This window comes from Lynx canadensis, chromosome D4 (assembly GCF_007474595.2).
Source record: "Lynx canadensis isolate LIC74 chromosome D4, mLynCan4.pri.v2, whole genome shotgun sequence".
In the NCBI taxonomy this organism is placed as follows: Eukaryota; Metazoa; Chordata; class Mammalia; order Carnivora; family Felidae; genus Lynx; species Lynx canadensis.
This window is the reverse complement of record NC_044315.2, coordinates 87,969,948-87,990,251: the sequence shown is the minus strand read 5'-3', so window position 1 is coordinate 87,990,251 and position 20,304 is coordinate 87,969,948. Positions and strand designations below refer to the sequence as shown.

The following is a 20,304-nucleotide window of genomic DNA, read 5'->3' as shown; positions in this document are numbered from 1 at the left end:
AAATGATCCGTGTGCCGTGTCTACGAAGCAGAGGAAGGGGTGTTTCTGGCCTGTGCTGGCAGCAGCCGGGCAGCCCTTCTCTTCACAGAGCGCCTGAGGAATGGCTCAGCTCGGCCTCAGTCCCACCCTGCCCCTAGGTGCCGTGTGACCTGAGCCTCAGCTCCTCACCTAGAGCCTGGGGGTGATGACAGGGCTCACTCAGGAGAGCTCTGGTCAGGAAAAACAGGGCTGTACTTGCATGGCAGGGAGTGACAACTTAATAAATGGTAGATGGTGAGCTGTGATCGTGGAGGATGTTATCGCTTTCCAAAAAGGGTGGTGTTCAGGCAGCGCTGGGCTTTTCGGTCAGGAGCCTGGCGATCCTCCAACAGAGGGTGTGAGCAGAGGAAGCCCAGCAGCCCTCAGCCAGGGAAGGGATGGCAGGCGGGGTGGTGGGGGCCGAGGGAGAGGGCGGAAGGCATTCCCCGCCCGACCGCGGCTCTGTTCCCGGGCCCCGCATTCAGGCCGCAGGAATGGTGACCCAGACAGGGCCAGCTCCCCCCGCAAGCCCAGCAGTGAAACCCCGGGCCGCCGGGCAGTCTGGGGCAGGGACCCGGACATGTGAACGATCGGCTCGGCTTGGGGCTGGGGCATACAGGTGGCTGCATCCAACTGCATCTTGGTCCCCCGAGGTCACGCCACGGGAAGGATCGCTAATTTCCAAAGGGTTCTCTAGACATACAAAAACTTGTAACGAAATGCTTAGCAGAAGTGAAATGCTGCCTGTGATCTAAAGAATGAAAAAGCACGTTCTGAACGCAGGGCTGAGGCGCCCGGAGTCTGCAGTCAGCCTGCCTGAGGTCAAATCTCCCCTCCGCCACGCACCAGCTGTGTGACCTGAGCCAGTGACTCGCCCAGCTGAGACCCAGCCTCCAGCCTCCTGACCTGCCGAGTGGGGAGAACATCCGCAGGCCCTGGAGGGCTCCAGTGTCCTCACACACACCAAGGGCTCAGGCAGCGAGAGGACCCACCCCGTAACGCCGAGCCGCTGCTGGTGTTTTCCATGCCGGTCTGGGCTTCAGAGCCAGGCCTGGTAACGGCCCTGGGTGTCCCCGGCACAGCTCGGATGGCCTACCTGCTGGGCATAGCCTCGGAACATCGGGTTGACCAACTTGATCCCGTGAGACAGGCTGGTGGGAACCACGTAGCTTGGGCTGTAGGAAGACCAGACCCATTAGCGCAGGTGGCCCGGCCCGTTCAGGGCTATGCGGTCCCTCGAGGGTCGGTAGGGCAGGCAGCTGGGGTGTCTGGATGGGACTCAGTGAGGTGTCTGCTGTAACTCTGGGAACGGCTGACTTGGCCAGGAGTCCCTGCGGGCTCGCACCTCCCCACAGTCAGGGAAGAAAATGTCAAGTCATGGCTCAGCCGGGCAAAGAACTCCTGACTGGGACGGGATCATTTCCCGTTAGTCCAGAATAAGCCGACCTGAAAACTGGTTTCTTTCTGAAATACTTCCTGTGGTTTTTCTAATTTCAAAAGCAATCCATGTCCATTTTTGAAAAACCCAGAATTTTAGAGAAGCCCAACAAGGAGACATCACCACTAATAGCACCACCCAGAGATAACTGCCGTTGAGATTTCTAGATTTTTCCATGGAAATAGATACACCCAGGAAACAAACTTGGCTCCTGGCAGAACCGGAATTACACTGCATCGCGCTGTTTTATGATCTGCTCTTACACTTCGTATATTTCTACGCGCTCCTTTTAAATCATTCCCAAGTTTCCCAGAGAAACGGGTCTAATCCAAACTGCCGGTCTTTAGATTTGTTTCGCGCTGCGCTGAACCCCTGCCCTGTTGGCACCAGCCACCACTTATGAGACTCTCTCCCACGTGGACGGGGTGGCTGGGGCTTCGGAGGAGTCATGGTGAGTGTCTCGGCCTCAGCACACACGTCTCAGAAGTGGTCGCTGGCTCAGGGCAACACCAGGTTCGAACGCTAGCTCCGCCCTTGACAAGCTGAGTGACCTTCAGCAGGACACGGAAATCTCTCTGAACCTCAGGTTCCCCAGTTTATAAAACAGCACTGCCATGAGAGTCACACGGGTGAGGCGTGGCAGGTGCACAGCAAACAGCCGAAGGCAGAGGTGGTACCCAGTCGAAGGGCTGAGAGGAAAGTCCCCAGCCCCATGCACCTGCCCAGGGTCAGGGGCCCAGTCACTCACCGTTTCCTGTGCCAGACCTCAGAGACCAGCTTCTGGTAACTTTTGCACAGGGCTGGCTTCTTGTCTGTGCGCACCAGGCCTCCACACTCCAAGAAGAACTGGGTGAGCGGAGGGCTAGGGGCAGGGGAGGGAGCCGGGTCAGAAAAGGAGGGGCGCGTGGCATCGGTTAGAAAGAGCTGGGTAGAGAAGAAAAGCTCACGCGGGGGGCATCCTGTAGCCCCTGGAGCTAGAAATGCCGGCGGATGACTAGAAGGATCCCACCTGTCATGACTGAATCGTGTCTCCCCAAATTTACGAGTTGAACGCTTCAGAATACGACCGCATTTGGACACAGGGCCCCGAAACAAGGCAATTAGGTTAAAATGAGGTCCTCAGGGCGGGCCTTAGTCCGATATGACTGGTGTCCTCATACAAGGAGGAGATTTGGACACAAACATGCCCAGAGGGAAGATGACACAGGAAGAAGGTGGCCATCTAGAAGTCAAGGAGAGAGGCCTCGGAAGCAGCCATCCCTGTCTGCACCGTGATCTCAGACTTCTGGCCCCCAGAAACACAGAATACATCTCTGCTGTTTAAAGTATTCTGCCAGGGGCGCCTGGGTGGCTCAGTCCGTGAAACATCAGGCTCTTGGTTTCGACTCAGGTCATGATCTCAGGGTTTGTGAGTTTGAGCCCCACGTCAGGCTCTGTGCTGACAGCTCGGAGCCTGCTTGGGATTCTCTCTCTCTCCCTGTCTGTCCCTCCCTTGTGTGAGCCCGCTCTCTCTCACAAAAATAAATAAAAAACAAATTAAAATAATAATAATAATAGTAATAATAATAAAATAAAGTCCCCTGACTGTCGTGCTTTGTTATGGACGCCCCCGACGCAGAAACGGCCCCCTTCCCTCTCCCAGGGCTGCCGAGGTTCCCGCTTCAGGGCCCCTGGGGTCAGGGCGCGGCTGTCGCTGCACCAACAAGAGAGGACCCAGAATCTGCTGCTCCCACCAGCCCGTTCTGTGGAACCTTCCCGAACCTGAAGGCATCTTCCTTTTCCCTCACGTTTTAAAAACGTATCTCATTACTTAAGAAATACGTATTCATCGTAGAAAGACTGGATGAGCAAACACTAATAAAGGGCTTTAATCCTACCACGTGAAGACAGCTACCCCGAACATTTAGGTGCATAATGTTCCAGACTTTCCTGCGGACGCCCCCTCCCTCCTTCACACATACGAGCACCGAGTCCCCACCAGGTGGCACATCTGTGTACCGGGTGCAGGAAATGCCCTGGCCTCACGGACTTAACAGCCTACCCGAGGTAGAAATGACTAATTTTTTCCCCCAATGGGATTGCACGGCACAAAACTTGTAACTTCCTTCCTCCCCCTTGCCATAGTCTGACCCCTTCCCACTCAGGAAAATACTGTCCTACACTTACTGCAAAGTTGGCCTTTATCTTTTTTTAAGTTTTTTATTTATTTTGAGAATGGGAGAGAGAGCATGAGCAAGGGAGGGGCAGAGAGAGAGAGAGAGAGAGAGAGAGAGAGAGAGAGAGAGAGAGAGAATGAATCCCAAGCAGGCTCTGAGCTGTCAGCACAGAGCCTGACATGGGGCTCGAACTCACGAACCGTGAGATCATGACCTGAGCCGAAACCAAGGGTTAGACGCTTAACCGACAGAACCCCCCAGGGTTCCCTAAAGCTGGCCTTTAAATTCGGGCCTTCAGATCGTTCCCTACAAACGACAGAACACGAACATGGTACAGGCACCATGCGCCACGTCTCAGGTGGCCTTCCCGGGACTTCTGACGGAAGGGGGGCTGCTGGGTCAAAGGGCACATGTGCTCCAAGGGGGGCTGATACACGTCTAAATACATGCATCTGTGGGCAACATACACAGCACAGCGTGGGGGCTGCTGCCGCTACTTCCGGGGCATCTGGGGACAGGTCCTGGCCTCCCGGCTCCCAGACGAGGTGACAACCTACCAGTTGGACAGGGCCTGCAAGGCGGCGTTCATGTAGCAGGAGTTGCCGAGGTTCTTCATACCCGTGAGGCCTAGGGAGCCAATGCACAGCGGGGAGGGAGGGTGAGGGTCCCACCGCTCACGGATGAGTCGCCAGGACCCAACCACAGGAGGACGTGGGTGGCTGGTGTCCCGCCCCAGAAGTCTGCCAGGTTAGGTTACTGTACCTCCTGCTCACGGTAGCTGTGGGCGCCCGAGCATTTCAGACGGACCGCTCTGCCCTCCACCCAGCCCGGCCCACTGTCCGCGTCGCGCAGGCAAGGAGGCCGGGTGTGGAGGGGCCGGCCTGCCCGGGGTCACATGCCGAGACTGGGGATGAGGACCGGCAGGCCACGAGGACTCGGCTGGATGGCCAGCACCCCAAGGGAAGAAGCCACCACACTCTACGGCCCGTTGGTCACACCGCCCTTGCCCGCCCACACGGCCCAATGTGCCACAGAACTCCCCAGCCTGCGTGGAGGCCCCCGGCCCGGCCTGACAGCTCCCCCAGCTCTGGGGTCGGCTACCTCGAGGTTTCAGGTCATCATCCTCTGACTCGGACTCTCCTTCGTCGGCCACGGCAATAGGGACAGCTTTCAGAGGGTGCAAGGGCAGCGGAGGGTCCTGCGGGAGAGACGGAGTGAGGAAACTGGGGAGGCGAGGAAGACGGGGTGGGGGGCAGAGGCCCACAGGCTCCCCAGGGGGAAAGGAAGCCCAGTCGCCCAGCCCCCGCCCCCAGCCCACACCGGATTGGCCCATCTGAGCTGAGGACACCCCGGAAAGAGATGGCTCTGGCAGCCCCAACCCCGGGAAACTTGTATTTTACTGACGCTGATAAAAACGTAGTTATAATACATTTGCAAAAAAATAGAAACAACGAATCACGACCTACAATCCAACGTGCCTCAGACGACCACTGTCAAGTCTGTACGCGGTTGCGTAAGTTTTTCACCGTTCATATACACACGCCCCAAAACAAGATACCGTATGCACACTGTCGTATAGCCTTTTTTTGTGAATAACCATAAACAGCTGCCACGCTTGCAAACGTGTTCCGTAAACATTTACTGAGCACCTACTACGTGATGGTCGCTGTGTAAACGCGGAGGTGACACGCTCAGGCCTCCCCGAGCTCCAACTCCAGCCGGCCAACCCCGCGACCTGTGTACTGACCGGAGCCCGAGGCGACCCTCCGTGCGTGGGTCTGCCCGGCCTACCACCTTTAGGTGCCCCACGGTGCCCTGCTCAGTGCCTCGCTAGGGGGGTTTCTGGTGTTTTCCACAGAGAAGCGAACCGCAGGTCACCGTTCGGCATTCCCTGGGGGGCAGGGTTCGTCTTAGGGTTGGGGGGTGCCGGGGGCTCACCACAGGCCCGGAAGCATCTGCACCGGCCCCAGGCCCAGGCTCGGTCAAGCCCTGCCCTTGCGCGCGGCCCGCCCACGGCCTGGGAACGAACTCCCTTCCCGGAGGACTTTTGTGTCCTCAACCCCCACCCCGTGTGGGCCTTGGCACACAGCCGGGGCTCAGCAAGGGTTCGCTGGCACTTGAGAACACAGGCCAGGCACAGATGCCATCTGGGACCCACCAATCCCCGCTCCCCCGACGCTTGGGTCACAAGGCCCTGCCCCCAACACGTCACTACCGACCGCGCTGACGCCCCTGCACCCCCTTACCTGCTCCGAGAATTTGGGCGAGGGGCCCGCCAGGGGTGCTGCCAGCCTCTGCTTCAGGAACACTTCCTTCTCACAGGCGTAACACCACACCCGGAACGTGGTCAGGTTCACTGTCAGGTTGTGCTTTTTTGCCTAGAGGGCAAGATCCAAAGTGAGGCTGAGGACACACTGGCCTAACAGGTGCCCCGAGGCTGCATCCAGCGGCCTCAGTAAAAGGCCTGGAAGCAGAGAACAGGCTCACCCTCCAGCCAGGAAGGCCACGGGCTGCCATTGACCAATCACGTGTGTTTGTGATATGCGTGCACCTGCATTAGCTCTGGTGTCTCTGTAGCAACCCTGCTAGGCCTGTTCCTATTTTACAGACATAGCCACCGAGGCCCAGAGTGGGCAGCTGGAGCTGGGAGGCGGCTGGAGCCGGGGTTTGAATTCTGGGCCGTCTGCCCGCAGGGCCCACACTCCCGGCCACGGCGCTCACCTGAGCGTGAATGGTGCTATGGTCAGCGAAGGATTCTCCGCAGCCAACATAGGAGCAGGAGACCTGGGGAGAGAGGGAAGGTGAGAGGATGGGGGTTGGACCATCTCCGCCACCAAGACCAGGCCTGAGGCCCTGCTACCCCACAGGAACACGTGTTTATGTACCTGAAGCTCCAGCTGGAAAGGACGGCTGCCCTAAAAGCCGCCCCTGCCCGCTGAGGAAGGTGGACAGGGTGCCCTGGGCTACTGGCCTCCTACAAAGAAGCCCAGGTAGGAGCCCAGCAAGGCATGGGCCAAGCTGTGTGGCGCCCAGACCCTCTCCCCTACTTCCTTATGGGCCAGTAATCGAGACCCACTCGGGACCCACAGGGGGCCTGCAGGTCTCTGATGGCCTTGCCTTTGGCCTTGCACTTCCCTGTCCCAAATCTAGCCACCCACCAGGCCCAGCAAGTGCCTCCACTGCAGGCCTGCAGCCCAACGACCAGCCTGTTTCTCCACAAGAGATCAGCACCGCACGGGCTTGTGAGGGCCTTCCGGTCACAAAGGACACATCCCTTCCTGCCGGGGGGGCTCCCAGGACACAGGACCATGCCACACGTTTCTTGCTGTCCCCCAAGGGCCCAGACGGTATTCTGCGATCTGCTTTAGAACTGGGTGACGGGCCCTGAAGGCTGAGGCCGGAAGAGTCCCCTGGTGGCCCATGTGTCCTTTTTTCTTCTTTTCTACTTGGATTTGTTTTCAAAGAAATTTTTAGTAGTAGCCATTTTCAATGTGGTTTTAAGTGTAATAACTATATACTTGTAGAAAATTGTGGAAAATGCTGTAAGAATTCCAGAGAAAAAAATGAAAACCGTCCCAAATCCTGCTCCTCATAGAAAGTGGCCACGCTGTGATACATCTCTCTTTAAGAAGCAATAACAATGAACCACGACTGGATTTTCCTGGATCCTGTCCACAGACCGTGCACCTTGCTAAACCCATCGCAGGGGTCATCTTGTCAAATCTACCGCAGCCCCACCACGTGGGGACAGCTGCCCAGCGACAGTGACCTCTCCTTTACAGGTGGGGTGACAAGGCCCAGGCTGGCCCAGGGACAGGCCACTACGCAGAAGAGCCAGGGCTCAGAGCCAAGATGCCTCCATCAAGTCTCACATACACATGCACATACAGACCTCTGCCTTTCGTGCAGATGGGATCATTTGGTCCGGAGTCCTGCACAACCTGCTGTTTTCTCTCAACATTCCTGGTGGCTGCCCAGGCAGGCAGGCGGCCAGCAGGGGGACTTGCTGACTCTGGCGCCCTCTTGGCTCAGGCCGTGCACCTGAGACATCCATGCCCCGTGTCCCCGCCCAACGATCCCAGCAGTGCCCGCCAGAGGCGGGCATTCCCAGCCCAGAGTCTAGACCAACCTCCAGGCCCCCAACAGCGGCAAGGGTACTTTACCTGGAGACAGGCCCACAGGTTCGGTCCAGTAACACCACACGACTGACAGGCTCCCTGGGCAAGGGGAGGGGGAGGGAAAGAGCCAAGTGTGAGCGGTCGGGGAGCCGCTCCAGCCAGAGGCATCACACACAGACCCCACTGGACGCCGACGGCTGTACCCCATAGCTTTCCACTGAAAGGTTTTTCTGCCTCGGAAAGGCCTTCACCAGCCTGTCGATCTAAATGTCCTTCCTCACAGGGCACTTTACGCTTTACTGTTTGTATTTTGTTTCCCTACGTGCTACAAAAACATTTTTAGTAAAATGCTTTGAAACTTAAATAAACAGACCTGTTAATATGCATTTTATTGCACCCTCGACTCTTCCTTTGATGACTGTGTAAGCCTTTCTTCCCACCTAGACTCTGGGCTCCGTGAAAGAGGGACGGTCTGTTTTGTCTACCTCTGTGACTTCACAGAGCCTAGTACAAATTGGGACAATACGTTTTTTTTTTAAAGACATTTATTTCTGTATTTATAAAGTATATTTTTGAGGCAGAGAGTGACTGCAAGCGGGGAGGGGCAGAGAGAGAGGGAGAAAGAATCCCAAGCAGGCTCTGCACCGTCAGCACAGAACCCAACGCGGGGCTCGAACTCACGAACCATGAAATCGTGACCTGAGCCGAAAACAAGAGTTGGATGCTTAACCGACTGGGCCACCCAGGCGCCCCAAGGGACACCAATACATTTGATGAACACAGAAAACACCCAGGTTTCTGGCGTTCTGGTGACAGAGCCTGCTTCCTGTCTACCAGTGTCCCCCTTTCCTGCTTTAGCAACAGGATGCTCGGATTTGGGCCGAGCCCACGGCCAGCCAGCTGCAGACTGGTTCTCGGCCCCACTGTGGTCTTGGGGCTCGGTTCTAGTCAATGAGATGACAGCGAAAGTGACGCGTGCCATTTCCGGGCTGGGCATCCCCCCGCCCCGCTCCTCCTCCTCCTTCCACTGGAACACAGATGGGACGGCAGGAGCGGGGGCAAGCACCTTGGACTCAGAAATGAAAGCCATGTATTGGGAAGGGAGGGGCTGCCCTGCCATCGTACGTATGCCCGGACTGTCCTATGACAGAAAAGGAAGCGTCGCTCTCATTTAAGGTGCTGTATTTCAGGGTCTCTTCGTCACAACTTAAATCGTGCCTTAAATAATCTTGTCTGCTGCACGTGTCTAAAACAGCAATTCCCAACTGAGGCTCCACAATGCCCAAGGTGACCCCGTCAGCCGTGAGGCGGATTCTAAGTGCCAGCTCTGACGGCAGTCACGACACGGGGCTCCGTCAGAGCCAGAGCGCCACCTGCCAGGGACGACCACGGCTAAGTTCTTCATACCTCGCTCCTGCAATCCCTGCCAGTGTGCGCAGCAGCTCTTTTGGACAGATGAGGAACCGAGGCTCAGAGGGCAGGCCCTGCTACAGAGCAGGTCAAGAGGGGAAGCAGAGGAGCCTGGGTCACAGGGCGCCCCCCAACGGGAAAGTGGGCTTCCCCCCCAACTCACGTCTCGGTGGGGATTTTGCATTCTCACCGAGCCCAGTTTCTAGCTGTATCGGTAAAGGGCCCGAACCTGGAGGTCCCCGTAGGGTTGTGGTCAAGAAGGTGGGACTCGAGATCCGCGATCTGCCTCAGGGTCTCCCGCTGAGGACGCTGGGGGCAGCAGCCCCCGACCTTCCCGAACTTGCAATCTCTTTTCTGATTTTCTGATTTCACAGTTCACTTCCCTCTTCCAGGGCTTCCTTTTTGTTTCAGTCTTTTGAATGACGACAGCACCCTCTGCTCGTTTGGTTTTTTTCTGTAAGCAGGCTCACCGCCAACGCGGGGCTCAAACTCAAGACCCCGAGATCGAGAGTCACATGCTCTACTGACTGAGCCAGCCAGGGGCCCTGGAGGTCTGTTTTAACAGTTCAAATGACACATACATGCTGTATACGATCTCAGGGAGAGTATATAACGTCTAATAAATACATATGCTGGAACAACCTGAGGCATATCCCTCCGTGTTTTCACATACAACGTATATGCATACACTTAGGGGAGGGGGTGTGATTTTTAGGAAAAACAAGATCATACTATACACATTTCTCTGACACGTTTCTGTCACCTTTTCATGGTCATCTTTCCAAGTCTGCACGCAGACACTGCATCTTACCGTCTGCGGTAATGACACGGAGCCCCACGCTACGGGCACACCGTAATTCACCCATTCCCTTCTTTTAAAAAAAAATTTTTTTTTTCTTAACATTTATTTATTTTTGAGAGACAGAGCATGAGCAGGGGAGGGGCAGAGAGAGAGGGAGACACGGAATCCGAAGCAGGCTCCAGGCTCCGAGCCGTCAGCACAGAGCCCGATGCGGGGCTCGGACTCACGAACTGCGAGATCATGACCTGAGCCGGAGTTGGATGCTTAACCGACTGAGCCACCCAGGCATCCCTCACCCATTCCCTTCTTGATGAGTATTCAGACTGCCACCAGTTTTCTCCTTTGACAAATAAAGCTCAATGAATACTGCTGTCTTTATAACTGGTACTCACACCTCCACGGGATAAACTCCCACACGGGGAGTTGTGTCCCTGAAGTGACAGGAATGCCCACCTCGCCCCACCACGCGTGCGGTCTCCTCCCCTCCATCACCATCAGCCCGGGTCGGATCAGCCTGTGGTTTGTCCGGCAGAGGAAAAATGCTATCATCTCGCGATCCGCGGCAATGTCCCCGGTCACTGGTGAAGTTGAGCACCTTCTTTCAGAAGTTTCTTGGCCATTTCCATCCCCTGCACTGTGCCTGACCTGTTCACCTCCCTGCCCCTTTTGGTATTTTAAAACAATCTTTGTTTCATTCTGCAGATTTCTGGGTGCTCAGAGAAGGGCGGGACACATGCTCTCTGAAATACAGGCCTGAGACGTTCCAGACATTCTCGGTCCTTCTGCTCCAGAAGGACCTACCACTTCCGAAAGGCTGCCGCGGCCCGGCCCGGATCGCGCCTCCTCGCTCTCCTCTTTGCCCTCGGATCCCCCTATCCCTGCCTCCTCTGGAGGAAAATCCCCTCGGTCTGTCTCATTCATTCCTTGGTGCAGACTCAGAACCCAGCGTTAGTGCGAATGCATCGCAGCCTCGCTCTGCCCTCCTCTAGACCACACGAGAAGCGAAAGTACTTCGAAAGAAGCCACAGGCACTCTGAAGACCTGATCCCTCCCGCAGGCCCAGGCTGAGCCAGCTCAGGCCGAAGGCCACCCAGGACCTGTTGGGACAGGGAGGCTGAGTGAGCCGGCAATTTGTCTAGGAACGTGACTCTAGACCCCGCTGCCCGGAGTGTGCCCCCCACACGCTCAGGCCCCCACGTGCGACAACACTTCCAGGAGGCCATTTATCACGGCACCACATTCACCACACGCAAAGAGCCTGGGTGTCTACCCGCAGAGGCTCAGTTACGGGGTCCACACGAGATGCCGTGCAACTCCAGGGCAAACTAGGACAAAGCGGTCTTCACGGACCAGGGTTGAAAGAGCTCCAGAAAGATGTACTGTCCTGTGAAGGAAGCAAGTTGCAAAAGTGTCTAGGGGCATCTGGGTGCTCAGTTGGTTAAGCACCCGGTTCTTAATTTCAGCTCAGGTCATGATCTCACGGTTAGTGGGTTCGAGCCTTGCATCAGGCTCTGCGCTGACAGTGCTGAGCCTGCTGGGGACCTGCTGGGGATTCTCTGTCTCCCTCTCCCTCTGCCCCTCCCTCCCTCCCTCTCTCTCTAAAATAAATAAGTTAAAAACAAGAAAACAAACAAAAAAAGCATCTATAGTATAGTATGTTACCTTTCATATAACGAAGGGGGAAATGAAAAATAAGCATATTTGCATGTATTTGCATAAAGAAACTCAGAAAAAGTATAAAAGAAACTAATATAAAAGGCTCCCTAAAGGTGGAATTGGAGGGTGGGAGGAGGATGTCTTGACAATGATTTTTTTTCATTTTATTTTTTCGTTTTCTCACGTTTATTGTTGAGAGAGAGACAGAGCACGAGCAGGGGAGGGGCGGAGAGAGAGGGAGACACAGAATGCGAAGCAGGCTCTGGCCTCTGAGCTGTCAGCACAGATCCTGATGTGGGGCTCGAACTCCCAGACAGTGAGATCATGACCTGAGCCAAAGTCAGACACATAACCTACTGAACCATCCAGGTGCCCCTATTTATTATTATTTTTTAATTTTTTTTTTAACGTTTATTTATTTTTGAGACAGAGAGAGACAGAGCACGAGCAGGGGAGGGGCGGAGAGAGAGGGAGACACAGAATCGGAAGCAGGCTCCAGGCTCCGAGCCGTCAGCACAGAGCCCGACGTGGGGCTCGAACTCACGAACCACAAGATCATGACCTGAGCTAAAGTTGGACATTTAGCCGACGGAGGCATCCAAGCACCCCTGAATTTTTAAAAAAATTTTTTATTTTAAGTAGGCTCCACACCCAATGTGGGGCTCGAACCCTGAGATTAAGAGTCACATGCTCTAGCAGCCGAGCTAGCTGTGCACCCCCCCTACTTTAAAAAATTTTTTTATTGACATCGATACTTTTATATTGCTCGATTCTGAACCAGAGAAAAGTATTACCCGTTCAAAACACTTTAACAAAAAAAGACACATCCTCCCCACTCAGAGAAGCCCACCTTCTGGCTCTGGGCCTCCCCAGACCCTCCTCGGGTCACGCTTGTCAAAATGCCGGTGGGCTCTCCGAGCACGATTCGTTCCCTGCCTCGGAAAGGCTCCACAGCTAATGCACAGGGCATTAGTGGCTCCCAGATGGACTGATCTAAGTGGTAATTAATGGCTGTTAGGACGCAGCCCCCGGAAAGCTCCCCCCACAGACGCCAGCCCTTCCATTTACACAAAACGCTAAGCAGAGACTGTCGGGAAGCCGGTTCTTCAACTCTTTCAAACCTTCCTTTGGAAACACCTGTACCTTAGGAACGCAGTGGCCCTGGGTGTGGGCCCCAGCTCTGCAAGGTCTGACCCTTTACCTTAGATTTGAACAGCAAGTCCTCTTTGGTCACCTCCCCTATGGAGTCAAGGTGAGGGCAAAGGTCCCTGGAGTCCCCCATGCTGGCCTGGGCTCACCTACAAGAGAACACAGGGAGCCTGGGTTAACGGCAGCCACCGCTGGAGCGAGGTGGGGGCTGCTGGTGCAGTGCACAACTTTGGTCTCGGGTCCTGGCTCCGCCACATATCAGGCGGTGAGTCGAGGAAGCCACTTAACTTCTCCGGGAATTGGGTGTGACAGTAACGCTCAGGGGACTGACAAATGGGTACGTGTCAAACTGGCGACACGTGAACAGGCCCTGTGGATTGTACCAACAGTCCCTTTAGCGGTTGTGGCGTCGTACTACGGATACGCCAAAGACGTGGCACCCCTGGGGGAAACTGAGTGAAGGGTACATAGGACCTCCCTGGGACATCTGTGGCGACTTCCTGTGAATTAACAACTATTCCCGAAGAAAACGTATAAAAACAAGTAACTGGATTGGCTTCAGCCACCTCATATTTTGGCAGAAATCACACCGAGGAATCTGACGGCTGATTCTAGCTCCAAACCGTTGCCAAGAAAGTTCCGGGCCAACCGAAGATTTAGTGGAGCCAAGGTGGTTTAACCAAAGGCAGGGGCGGTGTGTCCACTGAGGGAAGTGGACCCCCACCCTCTCCCTGAAATGGTCAGCCAGGGGTCCACTGGCCCAGGCCCCCCACCAGATCAGGTGTTACGGGTGCCGATCAAGTTCCGGGTGGCAGAGTAAATGGTTTCCGTGCGTTATTTCTTGGAAAACGTCCTCAGGCAGCTGTGATCAGCCCCGTTTTACAGATTCGGAAACAGGGGCTCCTTCTTGTCTCAGGTCTCACGGCGAGGAATGCTAGAGCCAAGGCGGAAGCTCGAGCTGCTCAGACTCTTACGGCCTCACGTGTATTCTCCCTCCTTTTAACTTAGGGCAGTGGAAACACGCAGAAGCAGACAGCTCGCTCCCACGTGCCGGCACCCAGCTCCAACAGGGAGCCATTCACAGCACCCTTGCTTCAGCTCAAACTCCCACTTCCTCTTTTCGGTGGCAGACCCAGATACCGCCTCATCGCATCTGTGTGTGCTCTTTAGAGATAAGGACTTGAAAAAAGGAAAAAAAACAACCCATAACCACAAGTGCGTTATTTCACCTGAGATAATTTCCTCTTGGGTCCGTGCTTAAGGGCTACGCCTGAAACGGGGAGGCTGTGGGCCTACCTCTGTGCACAGCGACACCCCCGGGGAGCGGCCAGCATCTGTATTCTCCGCGGACGGCCGATGGTGGTGGGGCGCGAGGGCTGGAGTGAGCGCAGGCCTCTGGCAGGGAACCTGCGGGGAACAAACCAGCTCACTTCCTGCAGCTCCATTATCTGAAAGTCACTCTTAGCGCTGACCGGCGGCTGCAAAGAGGTCAGAATTCCTCCTGGGAAGGGCAAGTGAAGTTTTGGACATCTGGGGCATCTGCGGGCTGGACAGGCTCCCGGTCCATCCGCGGGGACCATAAAAACACACTGCTCCGGGGTAGCTAACGAAGGCTGGTGTGGAGCTGGTATAGGTAGGGGCAGCCCCTCCTCGGGGGTCGTGATCCCCGAGAGCAGAGGCCCGCGGACCTCTCTAGGTATCGCCTTGGCTGCCACAGCCCGTTAAGCTCCTGGACAGAAGGCTCAGCCCATTCCGTGCACGCCCCTGGGACCCTCAGATCCTCCTCGGATCCTGTGCTGCTCAGAACCTCTTGGATCCATCACGCACAGGATCCTGTGCTGCTCAGAACCTCTGGCCCCCGAGTCTTGAGCAACCCCAGGCCAGAGGCACAACTGAGTCCATTCGTGTGTCATCACCGATGGCACCTCCCCAACCCTGCTGGGCCACGGTCTCCCAGACATGGGTAGTTCAAAGAGGGAGAGGCAGTTAGAAGCTAACATTTAAAAGGGTCACACGGCAACGATGGGTTCAAGGTTCTAAATTCCAAGCCTCTTTACCTGAAGCCAGATTTTTTAGGGTTTTTTTTTTTTTTGTTTTGTCCTCACTGAGGTCAAGTGCACCAGGTTGGCAAGCTGCAGTATGGGGGCAGGAGGGGGGCAGGGGAGGGAGTGGCTTTGGTGTGCGTGCCCCCCGTCTCTCCAGCAAGATGGCAGAGCCAGCTTATGAGCCTGACACCCAGGGCCACAAATGGAGCCCGGGACAAGGACACTGGTGACAAGCCTGTCTTGACTCACACGTGCAATAAGACCATTCAAGCTCCTCTGTCTTCAGATAGGGGAGGGAAAAAAAGCAAAGCCCAGTGGGTAACGACCCTCCGTGCACCCTCACTGCCCCCGTGCTACAGAAGAAACAGAACAGAGAGCTTAAGGAAGCGACAGACTTGGCCAGAGTCAGTCCTCAGCTAGTAAGTCGTGGGTGGGGACTCAATCAGATTGTCTGGTGCAGGGCTGTGCTCTAAATCAGGGGTTGGCAAATCATGTCTATAAAGTACCAGGCAGTAAATCATTTAGGCTTTGTGGGCCCTGTGGATCTTTATCACCTGTTCTTTGTTTTTGTTTTTGTTTTTTTACAATGTGTTAAAGATTTTTTTTTTTTTTTTTAATTCTTAGCTTGAGGGCCTTGCAAAAACAATGCTAGCCCGCTGCCACAGTTTGCTGCATCATGCCCTAACTCGCTGTGCTGTTGGGGCCTCATAAAAACAAGCCCGGATCACCAAGAGTCCATGTTGCAACGAACACAAAGCACTAGTTTAAATAAGGCAGGTAGCAAAGAAGAGCCAAGAGGGTTCACCTGGCCCCAGGTTTTTTTCTAAGTAAGTATTCAGGATGCATGCAAAGACAGACTGACAAAGATATGCACTGTTTATAATGGGGGAACTGGATGCAATGTAAATAAACAACAGGCGGTTAGATAAACAAGGACACAACCACACTCTGTCTACTGCGCAGCCATTAAAAATGACACATATTGAATATTCCAATCCATGAAATTAAGTTAGATCTAAATACATGCAGAGATATACCATGTTCATGGACTGGTACACTCAACACTAAGATATCCACTGTGCCCAAACTGGTCCATAAATTCAATGTAATCTTCATCAAAATCCCAGGAAGCTTCCTTGTAGAAACCATCAAGCCAACTTGAAAGTTTATACAGAAAAGAAGACCTAGAAGAGCCAAAACAATTTGGAAGAATCACAAAGTTGGAAGACTGAGACCCTCTGGCCTAAGAATTTCTATAAAGGTTCAGCCAACAAGTCAGTGTGGTGTTGGCTCAAACACAGACATACAGCTCAAGGGAAAAGAAGTGAGAGTCTAGAATTAGACCTGCACATATGTGGTCAACTGATTTCCAAAAAGGGTACTGACAGAATTCACCCAGCAAAAGACAGTCTTTTCAACAGAGGCTCTCCGTATAGGGAAATAAATGACCTTTAACCCCTACTGCATATGATCCACAAAACTTATTTAGAAATGGATCACAGCCTTCCTGTAATTGGTGGCCAACAGAAAGCTTAAAAAGAGCTTCCCTTTCCTCTTGTTCTTTCCCAGGGTTCTGGAAGAGTCAGGTTACTCTAAAACGTGTTGTTGATGGACTCCCAGTGTGCGTTCTCATGTTCAAACCGACGACATTCCCCCCCTAATTCTTTCTCCTCTAGTCTTTCACTTGCTCGTGGCACTGCTGGAGCTCAGCTTCAGAGTCCTTCGGTTTTCGACCTTTTTCTCCGGCTCTCATCTCAAACACCTGCTGCACCTGCAGCTCCTTCACCTTTAGCCACACACTCTCCCTCCTTCCACTCATGCCCCGAGAGCTCTGGGTAGGCTGCCCTTTGCTCTTGTTGCCCGCTCCACTAACAGACACAGCTGTCGTTTCCTGCTTCTGCACGCGTCTGGGCATACGTGATCAGTGACATCTTTCAAGCCTTGCACACGTGTTGTCAACCTACTTCTTAGAACTGCAAAACCTCAAACATCACCATTCTCAGCTCCAGCAGCACGCAAGGATGCCGCCTTCCTCTGACCCTTCTGCAGTTAACTCCTCTCACGTCATCACGCCCTGCCATAGCGAGAGGTAAACAGTCCTTTGGGTTGTTAACAAAGCTTTCCTTCTTCTCCACCTTCTGCTTCTGGAAATTCGTAGGTTTTCTTTTTATGTGCTTGGATTTATCTGTTTTTTAAACCCTTGGCACACCTCTGGTGTGAGCATGTCTGCTCTCGGCAATAAGTGGGATGACGTTCACTTTTTCATAAACCCAGTGTCCAATGGTTTAAGTCCGTCTCCTCAAGGGGCCACACCGCACCCTGTTATCAGGCTTCTGATGTCTGTGGACTAGACACTCTGTGCTTAGGCAGACTTCCCATTTACTATCGACATAGTCAATAACGGACTACCAGCAACGACCTCATCGGCTACATCTCCAAACCCTGGGTATCAGCTATTGTGGGCAGCAACTGAACGCCACCTTCTTTGATTAAAACTCTGGACTGTTCCAGTCTTTTTTAGTTTTTTTTAATTTTATTTATTTATTAAAAAAAAATTTTTTTTTAACGTTTATTTTTGAGACAGAGAGAGACAGAGCATGAACGGGGGAGGGTCAGAGAGAAGGAGACACAGAATCTGAAGCAGGCTCCAGGCTGTGAGCCGTCAGCACAGAGCCCGACGCCGGGCTCGAACTCACGGACCGCGAGATCATGACCTGAGCCGAAGTTGGCTGCTTAACCTACTGAGCCACCCAGGCGCCCCATGTTTCCGTCTTTTTTATTCTGTGGGAAGGACCTGGATGCTCGTGAGGAAAAGGAGTTGATGAACGCCTGCATTCCCAATCGAGACTCGCCTACAGGCACAATGTGAGTTCAAGCCCTCTGCCCACCGATTTTCGGTATGCTTGGTTTGGGAGCTTTGCAAACCTCGCAGAGCCTTCGAGGTCCGTCTGTGGAACCACCACGGTGCCCCTGTGGACGTGCCTCCCTCTGCAGGGGTGGGACCGCGCTGACCCACATCCCCGACCCCGCGGCAAGCAGCGCGGTGCGGCCCAGGCCGACAGTTCTCCTGATCTCAGACTTTAAACGACAATTAAAACTCTCAAACTTGTAGAGGAAAACGGGAGAGCATCTTTGCAACTCTGGAGTCCACAAAGATCTTAGGACACAAAGGGTGTTAATTATAACAAGATACATTGAAAAACTGGACTTTTCAAAATTAAATGCTTTTCTTTTCCAAAGATGATCCTAAGGAAAATGAAAAGGCAAAAGCTACAGACTGGGAGAAGATGTTCACAACACATGTAGGACAAGGAGGCAAGGAGCTATTGATTGACAAAAGTCTTTAAAAAGGTGCATTTCTGGGGCACCTGGGTGGCTCAATCAGTTAAGCGTCTGACTCTTGATTTTGGCTTAGGTCATGATCTCATGGTTTGTGAGATCGAGCCCTGCATCAGGCTCAGTTGCTGAAGCGTGGAGCCTGCTTGGGATTCTCTCTCTCCCTCTCTCTGTCCCTCCCCTGCTCACGTGCGTGCTCTCTCTCTCTCTCTCTCTCTCTCTCAAAAATACACTTTAAAAATTTTTTTAATTAAAAAAAAAGAAAAGTCATTTATTGGATATAAATTATACCTCAATAAAACTGATTTTAAACCCTGAATTAAAAAACCCCACACTTTGACTTAAGACCTCTATTATCAACATGGCTAAATATCAGAGAATGTTGAGTAATGAAAACAGGCTGCACCACTTACACCCATTGGCAGGGCTGCTATCAAAACACAAAAAAACTCAACCAGAAAAAAAAAAAAAACAACGCTGGCGAGGACGTGGAGAAACTGGAACCTGCGTGCTCCCAGTGAGCCATAAAATGGGGCCGCTGCTCTGGAAAGCAGTATGGAGCCTCCTCAAAACTTAAACACGGAGTTACCATGTGGTCCAGCAACTGCCCTGCTTGATAGACACCCCAAAGCACTGAAAGCAGGGACTTGAACGGACGTTTGTACGCCCGCGTTCGTAACAACACCGTTCACAAGAACCAAGGGGGGAAAGCAGCGGAAGGGGGCCATCGGAAGATGAATGGATAGACAAAATGTGCTCTATCCATACAACAGATTATTGTTCAGCCTTAAAAAGGAAGAAAATTCTGACTCGTGCTACAGTAAGATGAACAAGGTTCAAAGACGGGCTTTGAGGGCACGACGCTACGTAAAATAAGTCAGACACAAAAAGATAAATACTGTAGGAGTCCACTTACATGAACTACCTGAAGGAATCAAATCCATAGAGATGGAAAGCGGACTGTGGTTGGAAGGAGAGGGAGGGGTTAATGGTCAACGGGGATACGGTCTCAGTTTGGGAAGATGGGGACGTTCTGGAGCCAGATGGGGGTGATGGCGATACAACGGTGTGAATGTACTTAATGCCACTGGACTGCACCCCCAAAATGATTAAGATTTATATGTGTTTTACTGAAATTCAAAAAATGCAATTTTCAGAAATGCAAAATGAAATTCTCAAAACTAAAAGATAAAAGATTTCAAAAGTTGCATACACACACACACACACACACACACATACTATGACACCATTAAAAAGAAAGTTTAAAATGGGGGGAGGGGCAGAGAACGATGATGATGATGATGATGAAGCGAAACAGTCCATGACCAGGAAACACACCAGTCTCCATCAGGCCCCACCATGTGCTGTCCACTGTCTCTGTCCTCTCTCAGCTGCATTGTCCCCTGACCAAGAAAGGCATCTGCGCGCCACCCTGCCGAACCCTGTCCCGTCCCACCCCACCCCACCATCCTCTCCTCCAGGGAAGGCCTCTACTTTGCATGCTCGGTAACCATTTTGGTCGTTCGCCCATTTTTCGATCTAATGCCTGTCCCCTCTCAAGAATGTGAGCTCCCCGAAGGATCTGTCTCTTTTGTGCACTGTTGTATCCCAAATACCTATAATGGCACCTGGAGCACAGCAACTTCTCAGTAAATACTTGCTGAACGGATCAAAAGTACAAAAAGCTGTAAAACACGATCACAGTAAAATGCCATTTTGGTAAACCAATCTTGCTTTGTGCCTACAACAATGATGCTATTGTCATCATTTCTGGGAGGACGGGAATCGAGTTGATTTTTGTTTCCTCCTCTTCTGCCTGTTTGCATTTTCTACAGTGAATTGATGTTGCTTTGGTAACATACAACCTGATAGGTTCCTTCTAATTCTCTTTAAAGTTCCCAGGGGCGTCTGGGTAGCTCAGTTAAAGCGTCTGACTCTTGATTTTGGCTCAGGACACGATCTCATGGTTTGTGGGTTTGCACTGACAGGACAGAGCCTGCTTGGGATTCTCTCTCTCCCGCTCTCTCTGCTCCTCCCCTGTTCACATGCACTCTCTCTCTCTCTCTCTCTCTCTCTCTCTCTCACTCTCTCTCTCTCAAAATAAATAAACACTTAAAAAAATAAAGTTTCCAAAATAAAAAGAACTATGCATCTGGCCTCTTTGGTATGTGCGGTG

General features: G+C 53.1%; 1 protein-coding gene across 7 annotated transcripts in view; it reads right to left on the bottom strand.

Moving 5' to 3' along the window:
* USP20 (ubiquitin specific peptidase 20) overlaps positions 1 to 20,304 on the bottom strand; it is a 43,703-nt gene that overhangs the window by 17,523 nt on the left and 5,876 nt on the right. For 3 of the 7 annotated variants that reach the window (XM_030292609.1, XM_030292611.1, XM_030292608.2), the window contains exons 2-10: positions 14,044 to 14,154; positions 12,800 to 12,896; positions 7,776 to 7,829; positions 6,334 to 6,396; positions 5,859 to 5,990; positions 4,714 to 4,810; positions 4,170 to 4,239; positions 2,205 to 2,318; positions 1,115 to 1,193 (exon numbers count right to left, since the gene is read on the bottom strand). In XM_030292609.1, the coding sequence (XP_030148469.1) occupies positions 1,115 to 1,193; positions 2,205 to 2,318; positions 4,170 to 4,239; positions 4,714 to 4,810; positions 5,859 to 5,990; positions 6,334 to 6,396; positions 7,776 to 7,829; positions 12,800 to 12,880 (690 nt within the window). In that variant the 5' untranslated portion in view covers positions 12,881 to 12,896; positions 14,044 to 14,154. The other 4 variants (XM_030292610.1, XM_030292612.2, XM_030292613.1 and 1 more) reach the window with 4 other exon arrangements.